This window comes from Hippichthys cyanospilos, chromosome 4 (genome assembly GCF_059441005.1).
Source record: "Hippichthys cyanospilos isolate Australia breed blue-spotted pipefish chromosome 4, RoL_Hcya_1.0, whole genome shotgun sequence".
NCBI classification, from domain to species: domain Eukaryota; kingdom Metazoa; phylum Chordata; class Actinopteri; order Syngnathiformes; family Syngnathidae; genus Hippichthys; species Hippichthys cyanospilos.
The window spans coordinates 10,048,275-10,066,684 of record NC_142372.1 but is presented as its reverse complement, the minus strand read 5'-3'; the positions used below and the strand labels follow the sequence as shown (position 1 = coordinate 10,066,684).

General features: G+C 39.7%; 2 protein-coding genes across 5 annotated transcripts in view; both read left to right on the top strand.

The window, feature by feature from the left end:
- Window positions 1-360: 360 nt before the first annotated feature.
- On the top strand, window positions 361-7,415 carry fbxo22 (F-box protein 22). 2 transcript variants are annotated; one of them, XM_088412183.1, is made up of 7 exons: window positions 361-553; window positions 769-901; window positions 2,180-2,243; window positions 2,365-2,457; window positions 4,647-4,799; window positions 4,930-5,092; window positions 5,894-7,415. In XM_088412183.1, exons 1-7 carry the CDS (start codon window positions 420-422, stop codon window positions 6,285-6,287), a joined length of 1,134 nt encoding a protein of 377 aa, XP_088268309.1. In that variant the 5' UTR covers window positions 361-419; the 3' UTR covers window positions 6,288-7,415. The 2 variants fall into 2 exon arrangements, with proteins under 2 accessions (XP_088268309.1, XP_088268308.1); XM_088412182.1 differs by having other exon boundaries at window positions 2,180-2,267.
- Window positions 7,416-7,561: 146 nt separating this feature from the next.
- LOC148424527 (transmembrane protein 266-like) overlaps window positions 7,562-18,410 on the top strand; it is a 40,269-nt gene continuing 29,420 nt past the window's right edge. For 2 of the 3 annotated variants that reach the window (XM_088413445.1, XM_088413443.1), the window contains exons 1-2: window positions 7,562-8,145; window positions 9,506-9,613. In XM_088413445.1, the coding sequence (XP_088269571.1) occupies window positions 9,600-9,613 (14 nt within the window). In that variant the 5' untranslated portion in view covers window positions 7,562-8,145; window positions 9,506-9,599. The remainder of the gene's footprint in view (window positions 8,146-9,505; window positions 9,614-18,410) is intronic. The other variant, XM_088413444.1, reaches the window with a different exon arrangement.

The window sequence follows — 18,410 nt, the reverse complement described above, 5'->3', positions numbered from 1 at the left end:
GTGTGTGGCTTTATTTAAAGGAATAGTTTAGAGCTGTACACGTTCGTTAAGAAAAAATATAGTGTATTTTTTAACAACGAGGCCGAAGGTCCCCCCCCCCCCCCCCCCCCCCCCCCCCCCCTCTGATTTAGGACGGGAAATACTCAAGCAATAATCCTCACAGCAAAAACACATCGACTGTTAAATCTAGTAAACAAGATATCAAATAAATTGTCGAAAGGCTTTTAATTTTCTCGTATTAATCTTTTCCAGCATTTGTCTTCATTTGTTTACGTCGCTTGTTGTCACCCAATTCATCCTGGCCGATAGAGGCAGTGTTGTCTTTTGACTTTCCCCCCCATTAACACTTCCGGATCAAACATCAAATTACGTAGCGGGGCAGCTTTTTTTCAGGCGAACTTCACGATTTGAGAGGGAAGATGGACAATAATAATCCTGGTTTTGACATTCCTCCATTAAATAACAAGGCGACGTATGTACTCAGCAACGTTGTGGAGGTCGTCGAGCGAATTCTAACTTTCGTGCCGACCAAATCTCTGCTACGAATCGCTAGGTAACGAAACGATTTCTTGCCCAAGTAACAAAACTCGAAATGCGCTCAACGTGGCCGGGGGAAGTGAAAGTGTTATTCTAAGACTTGAATAACTTTTACATAATTTTGCTAGCGTCAACGAACGTAGATTAGTTGCAAACCGCCAACTGTCAGCAGCGTGAATGTTTTCCATCGCTAGCAACGCTAACTATGTTTTGTGTGGTTCAATTCCGAAGTGTGTGCAGACTGTGGAGCAACTGTGCCCGGCGAGTGCTGAGAACTCAGCAGCAGTTGACATGGGTGTCGGCTTGTGGGCCCTCAACCACGGAGGTTCATGTCCTCTGCAGCAGCCTGGCTGAGGAGGTGGAGGTAAGCCACACAAGCATACCAGCTACAGATTTACGGAAGTTGCGTTTCTTTTTCATACCCTAACCCTAACCCTAAATATACACTTTGTTGAGCATACCACAAGTCAAGTTTCTTCATTCCGTTCTTCATCACAAAAGCACTCAATAATTTTAACAACCCCTCATTTTACAAGCAAGGAAAAACTCAAAGAATGGACCACAGATCAATGAAGTTCTCTTCCAGGATGACCAGATGGCAATGTATTCCAAATGGGCAACTGTCATCAAATTCTTGCTGATGCAATGGGAATTTAGAACCATGTCAAGGCATGATCCTTCATAGCAATGCGTGAAGTCACACGCGGGGACAAAGTTGTACCCTTTATAATGTGCAACTTTATCAAGAACAGCAAAATTTCATGTTTTTTTCCCTTTGGGCCTGGTAGTTTCCGTCAACCTAGGATATTCAATAAATAACACATAAGGAAGAAAGACAAGGGGCTTTAGATTCCTATTGCTTACTAGGAAAATGGACAGGTAGGTAGACAGCAGGTCTCTCACCACTCTGCCTACACCTCGTCAAGTTTCTTTCTTTTTTTTTAATTTTTTTTTATTATAGTAGCCCGCAGTTACAATCATTGCCACCTTGAAGGTTCAGCAATGTGACAGTCATCAAACAATAGTGTTGTGTGTGTGTGTGTGTGTGTGTGTGTGTGTTTGTTTGTTTGTTTATGTGTGTAGGTGTGTGCTACCAGTTCTTAGTTCTGTTTCCATAAAGGTCATCCACTGACCGTTCTGTTCCGTAGTTACGTCACGATGCCTCCCTTTCTCTTGAAGCTGCATGAGTCATGTGCCTTCTTGTGCATGCGTCTTTTCACAGACAACTTTGTTCAAATTAGTTAACTGTATACTGCTGAATAAAGGCTTTGTAATACAACAAGAGAAAATATGGGATAACCTTTGAACATGTATTCCAACATGAACCGGATCTGTTATTTATTTATTTATTTTTTTTAGAAGAGCTACATACAAGACAATGGGCTGCCTTTCAAGCCACAGTATCAAAGTCAGAGCCACATTTTGTGAGGAAGTCAGCTAATCCTACAAAATAAAGTGTACTTATGGTACAAGTAACACAGGAGTGTACAAGTAACATATGACACAAATGGCTTTGCCACACTTTTGTTTTGAAATTATTTATGTGTGAATGTGAAACCCATTGTCCTTGTAATACGAGACATATATCTGCTTTGTTGAACTTAAATAAGTGTTTCCCTAACATTATTGCTTGTATTTCCAGAAAGTGTTTCTCCTGCCCAAATTGGTCATAGCGATGATGGACTGCGAGGCTTTCAAGCTTCCAGGTTACTGCTACAGACAGAAAAAATGTTTGTATTCGTTAACAAACATAGTATTTTGGTGCATGCTTAATAATATTGATCCAATGTACAGCTGTAAGCAATCTATTTTTTCTCTCTCCCAAAGCAAAGCGGAGCCGGCAGACTCCAGTTGAGGAGCTCATTCAGGTCTTCCCGAAGAATTGTGAAGTCTTGGGGATTACTACACCAGGAATTGTCTGTAAGTTTTTTCTTTTTCCTGTTTTAGAGATGCCAACCTTAGCGCTTTCAGCTAAATTTGACCAGCCTGCAGGCATCGTCACGTTTTGCTAGGTGGAGATTGTAGGACGTCATTATTTCTTTCCCTGCATTATACTGTACATATACAATTTTATACAAAAATTCTGCACTGTACTGTACATATACATGTTTACAAAAAAATTTTTAAGCCACCCTACAGGCATAGCCACATGATATTTGGGAGTCAACTGTAATAACATATTGACCACTACCAAGCATGATTACTTGTTACGATGAAGATTTTCTTTCTCGTGCATTATGTGCAAGGCACACTATAAAAACCTAGCGAGTATTCATGGTCACTTGTTGCTAGGCAGATTTATATAGACAATCTTTTGTGCACTGGTATCATCAGTGTAGAACTTTAAATTTAAAGTAGTTAGCCAATTATCAGGTATAGTTATTTGTTGCCAGACAGATGGACAGACTTTGTTTTGTGGACATTACCGTTTTTTTTTTCTTCCCAATGTTTGCTCATATAATGGTTTGTACCAAGAAAAGAAAAATAAATCAAGTTAATCTATGGCTATGCAGAAATTTTGGGTTTCCATCTCTGTGAACATAAGCCTAGTTAAAAAAACAGAAACAATAAACAAAAGACAAACATCAATCACTCCGTCTATGGGATTTCTTCATCAAGTTCAGGTTTTAAGCTCAACAAACAGCAAAGAAAGGACCTGTAAAATCTACGCCGGAATAATGCACACCTTCCGGGCAACTTGAGAAGAGGGATCGCCCGCTTTTCCGCTGACGGCTTGGCATTAATCCATGCCGCCGGTGCCGAGTCGGGAGGGCTGGCACCCCCCAGCCCCCCCTGATAAATGGCCTTGTCTGCAGTGCCCCACGCTCGCCATTTCTCCACATAATCACAACCCTGCGGAGAAGTGACTCTCCATCAGGCTGGCTCTCCTTGGCGAGGATGATGGCTTGTCAGCCTGCCATCGTCTATCAGACCTAATGGCGGCCCCGGCTGTTTGCCATAACACTCATTTATTGGTGATATTGCTGCTGCGACGGGGGTGGGGGGGTCGGCGCAGGGTCGCCGTTGCTCTAATTCAATTGGAGGAAATCTGTGATTAGATTATGTATGGCAATGTACGGAGGCTGGGATGACATGCAATAGGTTTCCTTATAGCCTGAAGTACAAGTTATTTATGCATGTTTGTTATCGACTACAGGCCATTGAGAAATGGTCCGCAGAAGGGAGCAAGCGGGAGAAATGAGACATCCACGTATGAAATGTTTGCTATAATATTCATTGTCTGTAGCACATTAGCAAAATAGCCTTTAAAAGTAATATTGAGTGAGTTTTCTAGACTTTTATTAAAAACAGTCCTTTTTTTCCCCAAATTGAAAATGTTTTTTTTTATAATTTGGTTGCTTGTTCAGTGAGAGTCCATAACATGTCAGAAAATGTGTCTAACATTATTGTTTATAGTTATCGTATGCTACTTTCACAGAGAGTTTTATGTGATATCACACAAGCAGTCTTAAGTGTGGGTCAGGAAGGTGAACGGGATAGAACTTTTCCCCCGGCCGTTCTCAGCTTTCGTAAACGAGCAAATTGCGAGTGACCTACCAGCAAGTTGTAAGCGAGCGAGCAATATAGCAAGCAGGTGAGATCATACAACGCTAATCTACGTTTGTTTTGAGCTACGCCGCACATGTTTGGTGTGTTTATTTTTACGCTGATTTATATGCCCAGTGGTATCAAAGACAACATCACTTCCAAACTTGTATGATCTCATCTGCTTGCCTTAGTGCGATCGCGCACGAGTGAATGAGACAGACAAAGCTTGTTTGTTCTTGAGTGCGTCAATGTAAAATGACAGAATTCACATTTTACTTTTAATTGATACACATAAGGGTTGAAAATAATCGCTGTAAAATGACAGAATCCACATTGCACCATTAAATGATATTAGCTGAATGATTCATTTAATCTTTTTTTTTTTTTTAAATATGGTTATTTTATATTGTGGCCATATTTCAATTAAAACCTATTGTGCTCACGGAAGTTTTGTTTCGATTTTATTTCCATATTTTAATTTAGCATTGTAAATGTTATGATCAACGATTAATATCAATGATAAGCGGCTAAGAAAATGGATGGTGTGTTCATGTTTGCAGTAACCCCAAGCGGCTCTCGCTCCAGACCTCCCGAGGAGCATCAGGAAGGAGAGGCCGGCTTTGCCATCATGTTCCCAAGCATGGAAGGCGTCCACATTAGGCCTTTTCACTTCTGCCAGAAGTCTCTCTCGCCAAGCGCTCTAAAAGAAGCAGGTGAGTGGAGATCAATGAATATAAACAACATTGTTTTCATGTTAACAATGCAAATGCACTTTTTGTCTATACAGTGGTTGTTTCTAGCTTTATTTTGAGATGACTTTTACAAAATGTCTTGTCCCAATAGGACTAACCGACAACCCGGAGTTGAGAGTGGTGTTTCTGTTTGTCTATGAGGCATATAAGACTGGAGGGGCACGTTTCCTTGACCAAATCCTGGAGCCTCTGGCCAAGAGCAAAGCTCTAATCGCAGGGGGACTTGTAGAAAGTGTCTTTCCTGCCAGGCTCTGGTAAGAAAAAGCAAGCAGATCTTGGTGTGTATGTAGTTTTTCCTCATATAGTGGCAAAGGTTGTTTATTTACTCATTGCTGTGGAGTTTGCATGTTGTCCCCGAGCCCATGTGGGTTCCTTCTGGGCACTCCGGTTTCCTCCCACACACCAAAAACATGCATTGCAGGTGCATTGGACATACTAAATTGTCCTTTAAAGTGATTTGGTGTGTGATGGTTGTTTGTCTCTGTGTGCCATGCAATTGCCCTGGAATTGGCTGGCATCCAGTTCAATGTGCCCCCCCTGCCTATTGCCTGAAGTCAGATCGGAGAGGTACCAGTAAGCCTGCGACCCTTATGAGGATAAGTGGCGATAGAAAATTTTAGGATGGATGGAAATATTGCACATTGCTTACAAATGTGTAAAAGCACCTTCTTACGTGTCACAGCACAATTTTTTCCTTTAATACAAGGTTCCCCAACCATTTTATCAAATTTTATCGAATTTAAAGTGCTCAACATTAACGACAAACTAATGGAAGCCCTCAGCTGGTTTCTCTCTTCACACAGATGTGAAAACAATTTTGAAAAATTTTCCCTCTAAAACAGGTTTTAAATTCATTTTTGTCACAGACCATTTTGTAGCTACAACTCCCCTTTCAGGAGACTGCGGAAAAAGACATCACAGTTGTTCTTACAACAGAAGCCACAATTTGAGGAAATTTAGTTTTTATATCACTGCCAACGTTTTAAGTTGATACTGTATAGTCAAGCAGGCGCATTGTAATTTTCTATCCGTGACATAATTCCCGCCCTTTTTAGCTGTAGCCAAGATGCGTACGGCGTGATGGGCCTGGCTCTGAGCGGCCCAAAAGTGCAGGGCGCCTCGGTGCTCTTGGACCAGAATGTCAACAGCCCCAAAGCGGCGGAAGCCACCATCCGCAGGCTGAAAGCTGCCAAAATCCCCGAGAGGAACACCTTGGGGTTCATGTTTGCCTGCATTGGCAGAGGGCAGAATTACTACAGTAACCAAAGCAACGTGGAGGCCGACGCCTTCCGAAAGGTCTTCCCTGAAGTTCCGCTGTTCGGCCTTTTCGGTAACGGCGAGATTGGTTGCGACCGCATCGTCAAAGATGACTACACGCTGTGCGACAGCGACACAGACTGTCTGCAGCACGAGTACACCACGGTCATGGTGCTGGTCCATCTGGGTTGATTGCGCAAAACGAACGTGTGACCACCACCAATTAAGACGAAAAGTATTCGGAATTAACTCTTCAGCTGCCATTTCAATGGCAACCGCTGGGACACCGTTGTGTTCCTATTAACACTTCCAATAGGATAACACTGATCATCTCTTGTAGTATCCTACTTTGATGTAGCATTATTGTAAAACGTGTAAATATTTCGCTTAATCTTTTGGAAGTATTTCAGGCAAATTTAGATCACCTTACAGGGTTTTTCCTTTAAAAAAAAAAATCCCCTGAGCTAATTGTAAAAGTTTCTGAACTAGCGAAGGCACTTTTTTCTCCCTGTACGAAGAGATGTCACTTTCCTTTCATAAAGCCAAGGCCGTTTTCATACACTGTGAATCCCACAGAGCTTTTGTGTGGACTAAAGCCCCTTTACAAAAGCCAACATTTTTCTGTATTTTCCCTCATTATTCCCATTCAAACGCAACAAAGTTGTTATGGCAATTTTCCGCCTTCCAAAATGGTGACTATTTAAGGTTGAAGAACTGATGCTCTGATGCAAATGCAATCTCTTTGTCTATATAGTCTGGACATCGTTACCTGGCGCGGCATTTCAGGCTTATTTTTCCATCTTATGCAAAAACAGAAGACAGATAAAATAGTACGTGCCCTTTTTTGCAATACCAAAACATTTGTAAGAAGCAAACAAAAGTGAAGTTCAACAAGTTTCCTGCCCAGAATGGTGACAGTTGTTATGGTCCTTTTGTGGTGAAGGTGCAATTTCCACACTTATCTATGTTGAATTGTCACGTAAATATTGATATTAGCTGTTGCTGTCTATTGTTTGAAGAGTTCAAATATTTTTGCTTAAGAATACTGTAACGATTCTTATGTTTGTTTTTTTCACCCACCAAATACTTCCGTGAGGTAACTGTTAAGCTCTACTTAAAGAGCTGTAACAGCTGTCAAAACTCATATTGACTCTCAATATATTACAAAAAGTACAGCTTCCTTGGAAGTAAATGTGCTGTATAAGCTCCTTTTTTGTGCTATTTTCATCTGGGTGGCAAAGTGCACTTTTCTACACGATGTGCCAAAATAAAATCTGTTGAAATCTACGCTCAAATAAAGTAAGATCGAAAACAAAATGATTCATGAGGCGTTTACGTACTTTGTGTTTTTGAGCTCCCACGCTGTGTAACGAGCGTGTAACGTGGTCAGCAGCTATTGATTGATGTGCACGCTAACCATCGGCTGGCTAATGCAGATGAGTGACAAACGCTTAAGCCAATTGCGGACGAGGCAAACCCTCTACTCCCATAGTATCTTTATTTTTGGAAACCATAAAAACGCTCTCGACAGCCGAGAGGAGCGACCTAGCGGGCGTAAAGCTAATAATAATCTAAAAAGGGGAGAGAAAAAAAAACATCAGTGGCTCTGCACAATCGACAATCGTGAGGGAAGCTCGTTGAATGCTTGGCAAGCCCCTGTTCTTTTTTTTTTTTTTTTTAAACACGTCGTGACCGGAGCGATGCAAATGTCACACGAATCATCGGCAAATGTCTTTATTATGCCGTTGGGGTAAGAATTCGCCCACTGTGCTACCGTGGAAGGACGCCGGATACCCGTTTCAGCACCCGGACAGTTCCTCGTTCTTGTTCCCGCCTCCTCCTCCTCCGCGGGACTCCCGCTGAGCTCGCCGGGGAAGCCCTCCGCCGATCGGCGGCGTCATCTCATGGCTCCCGTGCTGGTGCTGGTGCTGGTGCTGGTGGTACCGAACCGGGATGCGGCTACTACTACAATGCCGGGCCACGATGCGTGTCGCGTTTGAGGTTCGCTATTGGGGAGCTTCCATTCTTCGACCATGTGAGTCCCACTCAGGTAATCGCTTTCTCCTTCCACATAACGCACTTCTGTTAGTTTTGGGGGGTGGTTAAAAAAAAAAAAAAAAACAGGACATTTTAACCAGCACGGCTTCAAATGCTCAAGCAGGAAGTGATAAGTCGTCAAAAGTTTTGATACAAAATGTCGGTGTCGTTGAAGTATTTTTTTTTAAACCAGACCTTAATAACCTCAGCGAGTTGAACAAGAGCTAAATAACTTTGACGTTATCATAGCAGTGTTAATTTAGCAATATTGCACTTTTTAATCGTAGTTGTTCTATCAATTACTCTCGTTGGGAATTATGCTAATCAAAGCTACTCTGCTTGGTGAAAAAGCGTTAGCAGTGGAGTTAATCCAATTTCGAATTTTATTATGTATTTTGTGATTGGTTATAGGATCAATTAATGTTTATATTTTACACTGTGTAATTTAATATGTGGAGGAAACGGTTCAACTTCAAGTCAATGCAGTCGCACCACAGCAAATTAACACCACACTCATTAATACATAAATACGAAATATACTGTATTTTTAAAGCCACAAAAACTCAAATGCCATAGACCAGGGGTTTGCAACCTTTAATATTCAAAGAGCCATTTTGCCCCCCATGGGTCACACGAATTAATGATAGCCACAAAACATTTTTCATATCTGAAGAGAGGTTAACATTATATATAAATTGATTATAAAATGATTTATTGTGTGTTGCTGCCTGTTCTGAGTGACTTGAATCAGACAACTTTTAAAAATCAAATTTGACTGTGTTTCCCAACGTTTTACTCGTATGATTGTCTAAATTCTAAAACGGTTTAATTTTAAGAGTGCCACTGTCACCCTATTTACATTTAGAAAACCAAGGAACTATTGTAGTTTACATTTAAATTAAGTGCTCATTATTTTCCAAAGTTACAAAGAGCCACAGCGGTAGAATAAAAGAGCCACATGTATCCCTGGAGCCCTTGGTTGCAGACCCCTGCCACAGACCAGAATGATGACTTTTGTGGCAGCTGTCAACTAAGATTGAGCATTGTCTTTACAAGGCATCTATACTACATATCCCTCTTTTGTTTTATCTCAAATAATCACGCAACTGTAGTAATATTGCAACTGGTGAGTAAGAAAACCCTCAGTTCTTGGCTGACAAAACCACTCAGATGTTAATATATGATACACAAATCCGTACTACAACACCTTGAATGTTGGCATTGTTGCCCAAGGCTAACCCCATCCATCACAAAGGGTTTATTTCCTACCACTGTCACGTCAAGCGATACAAAGCGATACTGTGTTGACTTTTTTTTTCCTCCCCTTTTGTTTTTAATGTCACTTATCAATCTCAATGTGTTCTACACAACAGGTTCAACATGAAAGCAGCATATTCACAGTGAATTATAGCCCTAGAAAAGGTGTGGAAAAGTGGCAATAAGTATCCTTCCCTCTCACCAGACGACATGGCTAATGCTGGGTAAGGTTACATATATACTGTACGCACAGATACACACGTACACATACATGTTAAGTGGTTTTCTGCCACTACTCAGCTATTAACTATTGAATGCCATTCTAGTTTTCGTGATTAAATAAATACATTTCTTGATTTAATAAATAATTATAAAGAAATGTCATCATGTAGGAATATTATTTCTTATCATTATCTTCCTTTAGGTTATTCAAAATAAATCTTGCTCTGTTAAAAGGAATAGCACACTGCAAGTACCACACTTCCAGAACTCTGATATAACATCATGGTTTAGCTGTTATGAAAAAAAAAAACTGCAAAAAAACTGGTGCTCTCAGGAGATTAAAAAATGGAAAGATGAATTACTTATCACTCTACTTTTATCTAAGGTGGGCATCTTTTTTTTCTATTTTCTAGTTTCAATTTCACAGTAATTGGACCAACATTTCTCGCATGCTTTTCCATTTTCATGTCTTCCTTCTGCCCTCCCACTCAAAACAAGATACAGTCATAATGAATTCACCATTAATAAAGTAGAGATTAAAAATTAGATCAACACAATTAAAAAAAAAATAACTGACTGTAATTCATTAAATGCCATTATTCTGTCAAACTGACACCTCTACATACACCGTTGACTGTAACATTAGTAAAGCATAGCTAACCGGCTGGTCCATTATAGGATGTAAAGTCGGGTCACTATAGCAACTAATTTTTTTCTGGTGTTCAAAAGATATACACAATGTCTTCTTATTTTACTGGTAATATGAAGAGCATGATAAGTTCAACACAATATTGACTCAAATGCTTAGATGGGCAAGGTTACTGTAGCCTGTTGTGTTTTCTGCTGCTTTGGCTCTTTTCTTTCACTTTAAACCCTAATTTAGTTGCCAATAAAATCCCAGAGGTTCAGCAGACACAACATCTTTTGCCTCATCTTCACTTTCGGATGCGAAAATCCATATTACTGCATGTATGATTCTGCAGAAATGCTCCCCTCTTTTCGATTAACCCTGCTCACAATGCCATGAAGTTAGAAATCAGCAAAGGTTGTTTCAGGAATATCTGCTTAGTGCTAGCTTGTTTGTACCAAGTTGAACCCGTTCGCCGTTGTTGATCGATGTCAAAAGTTCATTTTATTGGGCTGGGAGTGAATGGGTTATTCTTTTTGTCACTATATGTCACTGGTATATATCCGAGAATAAAAATGCCTTCCTTGCAGTAAATAACTAAATCTGCCATTTCTTGGAAGAACATTTAACTCATTCACTGCCATTGACGGCTTTTTTATGTGTTCAGTTGTCTATTTGCTACACAGCCTCTATTGAGTCACAGTGCAACTCTTTATGGATGAACTATAGTATGACTTTCCAGTTATTATGGTTACAATTTATGCAAGCACAAATCTTGCGCTTTATGACAGGAGTTGAGCCAATCAAATGGTCTATCTATTCTGAGCATCTTTGCAAGTGGGTAGGTGTTGTGAGGCAGGCAAGAGGTGATGAGAAAAGAACGTGAGAGAATAAACACTTTAATTTCGATCAAAGCAGACCGGTAGACTAATGGTTAACACTTCTGACTTGCAGTTCTGGGTGTGAATTTAGCCTCCTCTCTTTTACATTTCTGTCAGTAAAATTCTATATCAATTGGAAAAAAGGCTTTTGTCAAATATTTGCTTTGATGAAAATTGAAATTTCCTGAACTCATCAATTGCAGATTTCTGCTATATAATGAGTTGAGACATGAAGTGTTTGTATTGAAAATACTCATACATATTCATAAGTCTGTTTTCAGCGCATCTTGTTAGGTAATCAAAATCTAATCAAATTCAATTTTATTCACAAAATTCATTCTGTAAGGCATCTATCCCATTATTCTGTCATTTACTGCCATCTACCCGATGTGCCTCGTTCAGCAACCCCACTTTATGGCGTCTTTATTAGAATGATTTTCATCGGGTAGTAGATCTATTTCTGAGGGTCTGTGTGAGGGTGAGTCATGATTTATGAACAGTGTCCAATAAAAGTTTAAACTTGTATTAGTGCATGGAGTTCACCCTAAACTACTTTGAACTGTTGCCAGTCTAGTGATTAGCAGTGTGGTTCTCAAACTTTTTTTTTCACCTTTGTGAAAGAGGAAGTATGCGTTAACCAGCATAGAGTTTTTTTTTTTTTTTTAAAAACAACTTTAAACAGAGCACTTTGCCATTAGTGCCAAATTCATTAAACCTTTGGAAGTATATCTCTTGTGGTATCTCTACACAGATTTTATTTAGAGCCTCCAGAAGATGAGTCGTGTAGCATCACCTGTTTTATTTCTGGCTCATTTGCCCTAAAATTTTGACACTAATGAGTGCGCATCCGTATAAAACTTTGTAGGATATAGCCATACAACATTTTGCAAAGCAATCACTTTAACACCAATTAGAAAGAAGTTGCATTATAGGCCAATCAATTTGCTCTTAATTTGAAATGAAAAAAGAACTGTTCCTGTAATGACATTAACTAGAATTAAATTATGGTTGCTGATATCTGCAGAAACCCTGTTAAAATATCACATACTGCTGGATTAACGCATCAGTCTTACAGTTTAAAGGGTTAAAATTTAGCCACAGGTCTCTCATATGCCCTAAGTAGACTTTTGCTCATTTATAAATCTGAACTAGGTAATGTTTATTGAAAAAAACAATATGCATGGACTCCCTCATTTGCAAATAAAAAAAAAAAGAAGATGACTGGCATCATGAGCTAGACACTCAGACTTTCTGGATGAAGAATATTCTTCAGTGGTTCTGCCTCGCAGTTACTTACATGACCTTCTGTTTTGGCCGCTGAAATCCCCAGAGCAACTTTTGTCTCGTAATGACCTTTCCTACCTGGCGCTCAATATTACAGTCCGCTATTTAATTTTATCTGCCTCCCTCGGGGAGATTCCACTCCCCTGAATATCACTTCTTTCTTTGTGTGTGTGCGCGTGCATGTGCGTGTGTGTTCCATGGCTCGTTAGTGTGTACATGTGCTAATGTTGCTCAGACTATTCGCAATTACCAAGCTGCTTTTAGTGCTAGAGCGTCAGGGGGTCTCAGAAAGGTCATGACGTGTGTGAGTTACAGCGCAAAGCACAGCAATAAGATGTATTTGTTGAAAGCTTGGCACATCTAAGTTAATGATTTTGTATTGTTGCATCCATTATTTCTCCCAGCTAATCATTAAAATTAAATGAATCCAATCAAAACAAAAGTCAGGAGCACAAGAAAAAACAACAATGATTTATCATTGCTGTACAACAGAAATTAAGTATTTGAATTTGTATCTTTTTTTGTTTTGTTTTAATTTAAACAATAAGTTTGCTTCTTAGGTTCTCTCCGGGCACTCCGGCTTCCTCCCACGTTCCAAAAACATGCATGGCAGGTGTATTAGACATACTAAATTATCCTTAGGTGTGATTGGGTGCATGAATAATTGTTCCTCGCTTTGTGCACTGCAATTGGCTGGCATCCAGTTCAAGGTGCCCCCCGCCTAGAGCCCGAAGCTCGGATGGGACAGGCACCAGCAAGCCTGCGAATCTTGTGTTATACACACATATTTCCATATTTTAGTTATAAATTATTTCCATCAGCATAAACATAGGCTAGAATGCCAGTAGTTCCTATTTTAATTTGCCAGAATGCACATTGTAAAAGTGCTCTCAATATAAACTCTGTGCCACTGGATTCTTTGCCAGATTTTGTGATGTGGTCAGATTTGAACTTCAGATCCTTTAATCATTTTATGTGTACAGTGATTATTATTGTCATAGTTGTTGCTGCTTCTTTCTGTGGGGATTGATGTGGAAGAAATGTTGTGGCTGGAAGTGTGACTAGTAAAGCAACCCTGTGACATCTATCTGCAGGCTGTGAATGGGGATCAGTAAAGCAAGCACTCAGGGATTTGTCACGTATGTGCCACACACTGCGAGCTGTCCCATTTTCATTATTCAAACAGTGCAGGTAGCATCTGCCTGCATTCCCTCGCACGTTATTGTATTTTCTCATTTATTTGTTTGCACGTTTGTGGTTGCGTATACACAAGCGTAGGCGGCATTGCTTACACACACAAGTTGCTGAACAGACAATAAAAAGTTGAGGTCTGCACAAGCCCCCCACCACCACCACCACCCTCAATATCAATTTTGTTGAATTGCACGATACATATTGCGTTTGCCGTATGAGTCAATAGCATCCCGGCCTTGGGTGAATTTATTTTTGTGTATCTTCAAAGAAATGTGAGGCGCGCTCGCTGCGGGAAATAATCCCATCAAATTGGGATGAGGGCAGCAGCTCTTGAGACAAGACTGCAATAACATCCATTGCTTGGTCAAAGATCTTTTCATTAACAAAGGGGGGAAAAAAGTGAAAGTAATACAATCGTCATATCAGCCGCTTTGTCTCTTGTATTATTCTCATCTGGTGCTGAATCATTTTCTAATTTAGATCATTTATTTTTGATGTTTTATGTCAAAATTCAAATTATTCATCCTCTAAACCAGTGCTTCTCAACCTTTTTTCTCTGATGTACTCCTGTGAAATATCTTTCCAGCCAAGTGTCCCTTAACCAGTGCAAAGCATTTTTGAGTTAAAAACAAAATGCAACAACAACCAAAAAAAAAACTTAAGACACACCATCATTGTCTGATTTATTAAACTTTAGACCATTTCAAACTGCATTTCTATTGGTCCACAAAAAACAAAATCAACCTGAAGTGTCCTCTTTTGGATCAAAAAGAAATAACTTCATTATTAATCAATATTTTTCCAACAAACCATTATCAATATAAAGTGTCAGACCTGTTTTCAGAAGAAAATCTAAATACATATTTGTCCACAGAAAATATTCCCTGTTTCGGGGTTACAGAAGAGATCTGTTCACAAAAGTAAATCATTAACTTAATAAATAAATAAATGTAAGTCCACAAAATATAATCAACATCAAGTACCAGATCTGTTCTCAAAAATAAATAATTAACTATCTACATATATATATATATATATATATATATATATATATATATATATATATATATATATATATATATATATATATATATATATATATATATATATATATATATATATATATATATATATATATATATATATATATATATATATATATAATATTTAGCCACAGAAAAATATTCAACATAAAGTGTCCTGCTTTAGGATTACAGTAGATGTGTCTTCACAAAAATAATCAACTTAATTGTTAATAAATATTTGTGCCCTCCCATAAAAAAAAACAACATAAAGTGTCAGACCTGTCCAAAAAGAAATAAATATGAATAAATATTTGTAAACAGAAAATATCCAACTAAAAGTGTTCTCCTTGGGGATCATGGTAGAGATGTGTTCACAAAAATAAATCATTAACTTGACAGGTAACGAGAGGTGGCACAACATACGTTGGGTCCAACCGTTCCAGTGTGGGTAAGAATCTGGCGTTTATACAGTAAATAAATTGAATTATCTACCGAACATAAAATGTGTCTTATGAACTTATATTTTCCTGAATCAATTAATAAATTCAATAATTGTTTTTAAAGGAATTTTGCATGTTTCAGGTGTCAGGTGTCAAACTCCAGTCCTCAAGGGATCCCTATGCTAAACCTTTTCAGATATTATCCTACAAATACTGTATAAATATGGCAGGCTAGCTGTATTGTAACATACTCCATCAATATCAATAATGCGCCACTGGCATCGGGTGAAATCCTTGTATGGAGAAATTTTTCAAGAGACTCCCAAAATAGCAAATTTATCACTTATTCTTATATATAATGTGTGCATTTGAGTGTTTCTAGGAATATATAGTAGCTACTGTAGGTAGACATGCTTCCCTAAAAAGCTGTATAGAAATGCTGAACTTCAGCATCAAATTGTTTAAAGTTAACAACTTCACTCACCATTAATTTTCTGGCAAGACGGTCAAAGCAAAACATTAAACGGTTCCTTAACAACTACACATTTCCATCAGTCTGTGATGACCTTGAGGAGTTTCTGTCCCGCCGATTAAATCAAAAGCCTTTCAGCGTTGATGTTAGCAATGCATGTTTTAATAAACAGTGTGGGTCGGTTTGTGTCTATCCTTCATGTGTGTACCAGTCTCTCCTCTCCTAAAAGTACGCTTGTCTGTCCAGCTGTCAGTCAGTCATATTGCATGCCTCCCTAGTGAATGTTTCAGGTCACTCGGTGCTCTGCCATCACAATTCAAAGTCAACAGTCTAAAGGAGGCACCATGAAGAGAGAAAGCTAAAGCTGATAGTTGAAACATCCGTTCATCCATCCGTTCATCCATCCGTTCATCCATCCATCCATCCATCCATCCATCCATCCATCCATCCATCCATCCATCCATCCATCCATCCATTTATCCATTCATTCTTTTCCTCAAAATGATAGCTGCTTATGCTTAGTAGCGTGGTGGGCTCGCTGGTAACAATTCCAGTTGTCCACGGGAAGTAGGCAGGAACCACCCTCAATTGCAGGGCACATAGGGACAAATAACCATTCACGCACCCAGTCACACATAAGGACAGTTTAGAGTGTCCAATACACCTACCAAGCACGTTTTTGAAATGTAGGAGGAAGCCAGACTGCCCGGAGAGCGCCCACATGGGCACGGGGAGAACATGCAAACTACACACCTGAGGCTGGAGAGGCTGGAGCTAGCTGCAATTGAACTCGGAACTCCAACCCATGAGGCGGACATGCTAACCACCTCTCCTCCGTGCTGCCTCATAGCTGAGGCCCTGAAAATGTTTTTTCTGGCATGTGACAGTAACAGATGGGAAAATATAATTATTATGTTTATTTGCTGTTTAACCCCTTTCCGTCAAACAGACACCATGTCCCAATTGCAGTAAATGCTGTAAAACACAATCAAGCACCCACAAGAAAATGAAAAAGTGAATCTGAAGCACCTAAGCAGATTTACCACATTGTAAACAAATACCCAGTGCAGTATTAAGTTGACGATTAGCACTCCATTTTACTCTGACTTGGTCACTCCACAATGTCGTGTGTGTTCATTTTCATTCCTGTTGTTTCTTGCGTGATGATTCTACACCCCTGATGATGACATATAAAAACAAAAGTATGCTTGCACAGACAAAGGCCTCTCCTCTGATAGATGCCTTTCCTCATCCGCAGTTGAGTAAATAATTGCCTCTGGCCACTATTTGCAAAATGTGTGAATTCTTTGTGCTATTTTGAATGATTTGAGTTGTGAATTGTAGCTGAAATAATTGTGAAAAAGGCTGACTTGAACAGAATGTGGCGGCTCCATCTTTATGGTTCCTCATCATCTCCTTTCATTGCCCTCATCCTTTCCTCTCCCCCGCCATCCATCTTTCTCTTTCCAATCTCCACCTCCCTCCCATTCATTTATTACCTCCACTTTTCACATGCAAGCCTCCCTGTCTCTCTCAGCAGCAGCAGCGCCATTTCCCCTCTTTTACTGCTCAGAGCTCTCCTCTTTTTGTTTGTTGTCCCCCTGAGCTTGTTGCATAACCCCTGACATGCCCCCCTAGCCCCCTCTCTACTTCCCCTCCCTCGCCTGACTTCCTTTGACGTTTGAAGGCGAGTGGGGATCTACTCAGCTGACAAAGGGAGAGGCAATGACGTCACATCAGACTTGATACACCAGCATCTGCTCTGGTCTAAAAATACAACCACAAGCACACAATCGCACACATACACGCAAAGAGTCAGTCTGCGGCCGCGTTCAGCATTTGTTTCCACCTCCGTGCTCAATTGAGGCGCCCCAGCTTTTGCACAACTGGGTCTTGTGGGCAAGTTGCCTAAGATGGCAATGCTGCTCGCCTACCACGGTCTTAGGCTATAATGTTGTTACGTGAGCGGCGCTAAAATGGATTAAGGTGCGTGGTGTTTATTCCATATAGAAATTGTCAAATATTTCTCATCGGTCGAGCAGATTTGCCCATTAAGAATTTGGGACCATTCGTCAAAAAAAAGAAAAATAGAATGTTGAGTCTGCATTTTAGTCTTGCAGAATTTTTAGTCACGGCACACCATTTTGAAGAGTGATTTCAGCAGTGACACCGATGGTTACCAATGTAAAATTTGGGAACACGTCTAGACAAGAAAATAAAAAAAAAAATACACTAAACTTTAAGATCTGGGGGAAAAAAAACAAATTCACCATTTTAATCTTTAGCAAAGTTTGTAGTCACTGCACACCATTTTGAAGAGTGATGCTAGGAACTGTTCTACTGGTTGTCAGTTGAAAATCGTAGGGCATAGGTTGAGGGGAAAAAAGAAAGAAATACAGTTACCTTAAAGACTTTGAAAAAAAAAAGATTAATTCTTTTAGTAACTGCAATGTTTTTAGTCAGTGCACACCATTTCGAAGCGTAATATTGGCAACGACGCTAGCGATTGCCAAAGGAAAATTAACTGACAAAGATCTTGAATAAGACAGATTCACCTTTTTTTTTGTTTCTAGCAAAGTTTGTTGTAATTGCACACAATTTATGTGCAGGGGTTGCAATATCTATACTGTATATTTGGCATTTTCCAAATATACAGATAATTCCTACAATATAGTGGACTTTTGAAGCTCTCCTACAATAACCTCTTCTCATTCTCTCAGTGTCTCTTGCTGCTTTGTGATGACTAGCCAGTGCTTTAAAATGCATTCAACAGTGGTCACAAATATATGCGAGTGCTGCACTTCAAGCAAGACACGCCCCAGTTATTACGGTCCCTCCGAGCTAATGTCGGACCGGCAACTTCTCTGGTGTTGCT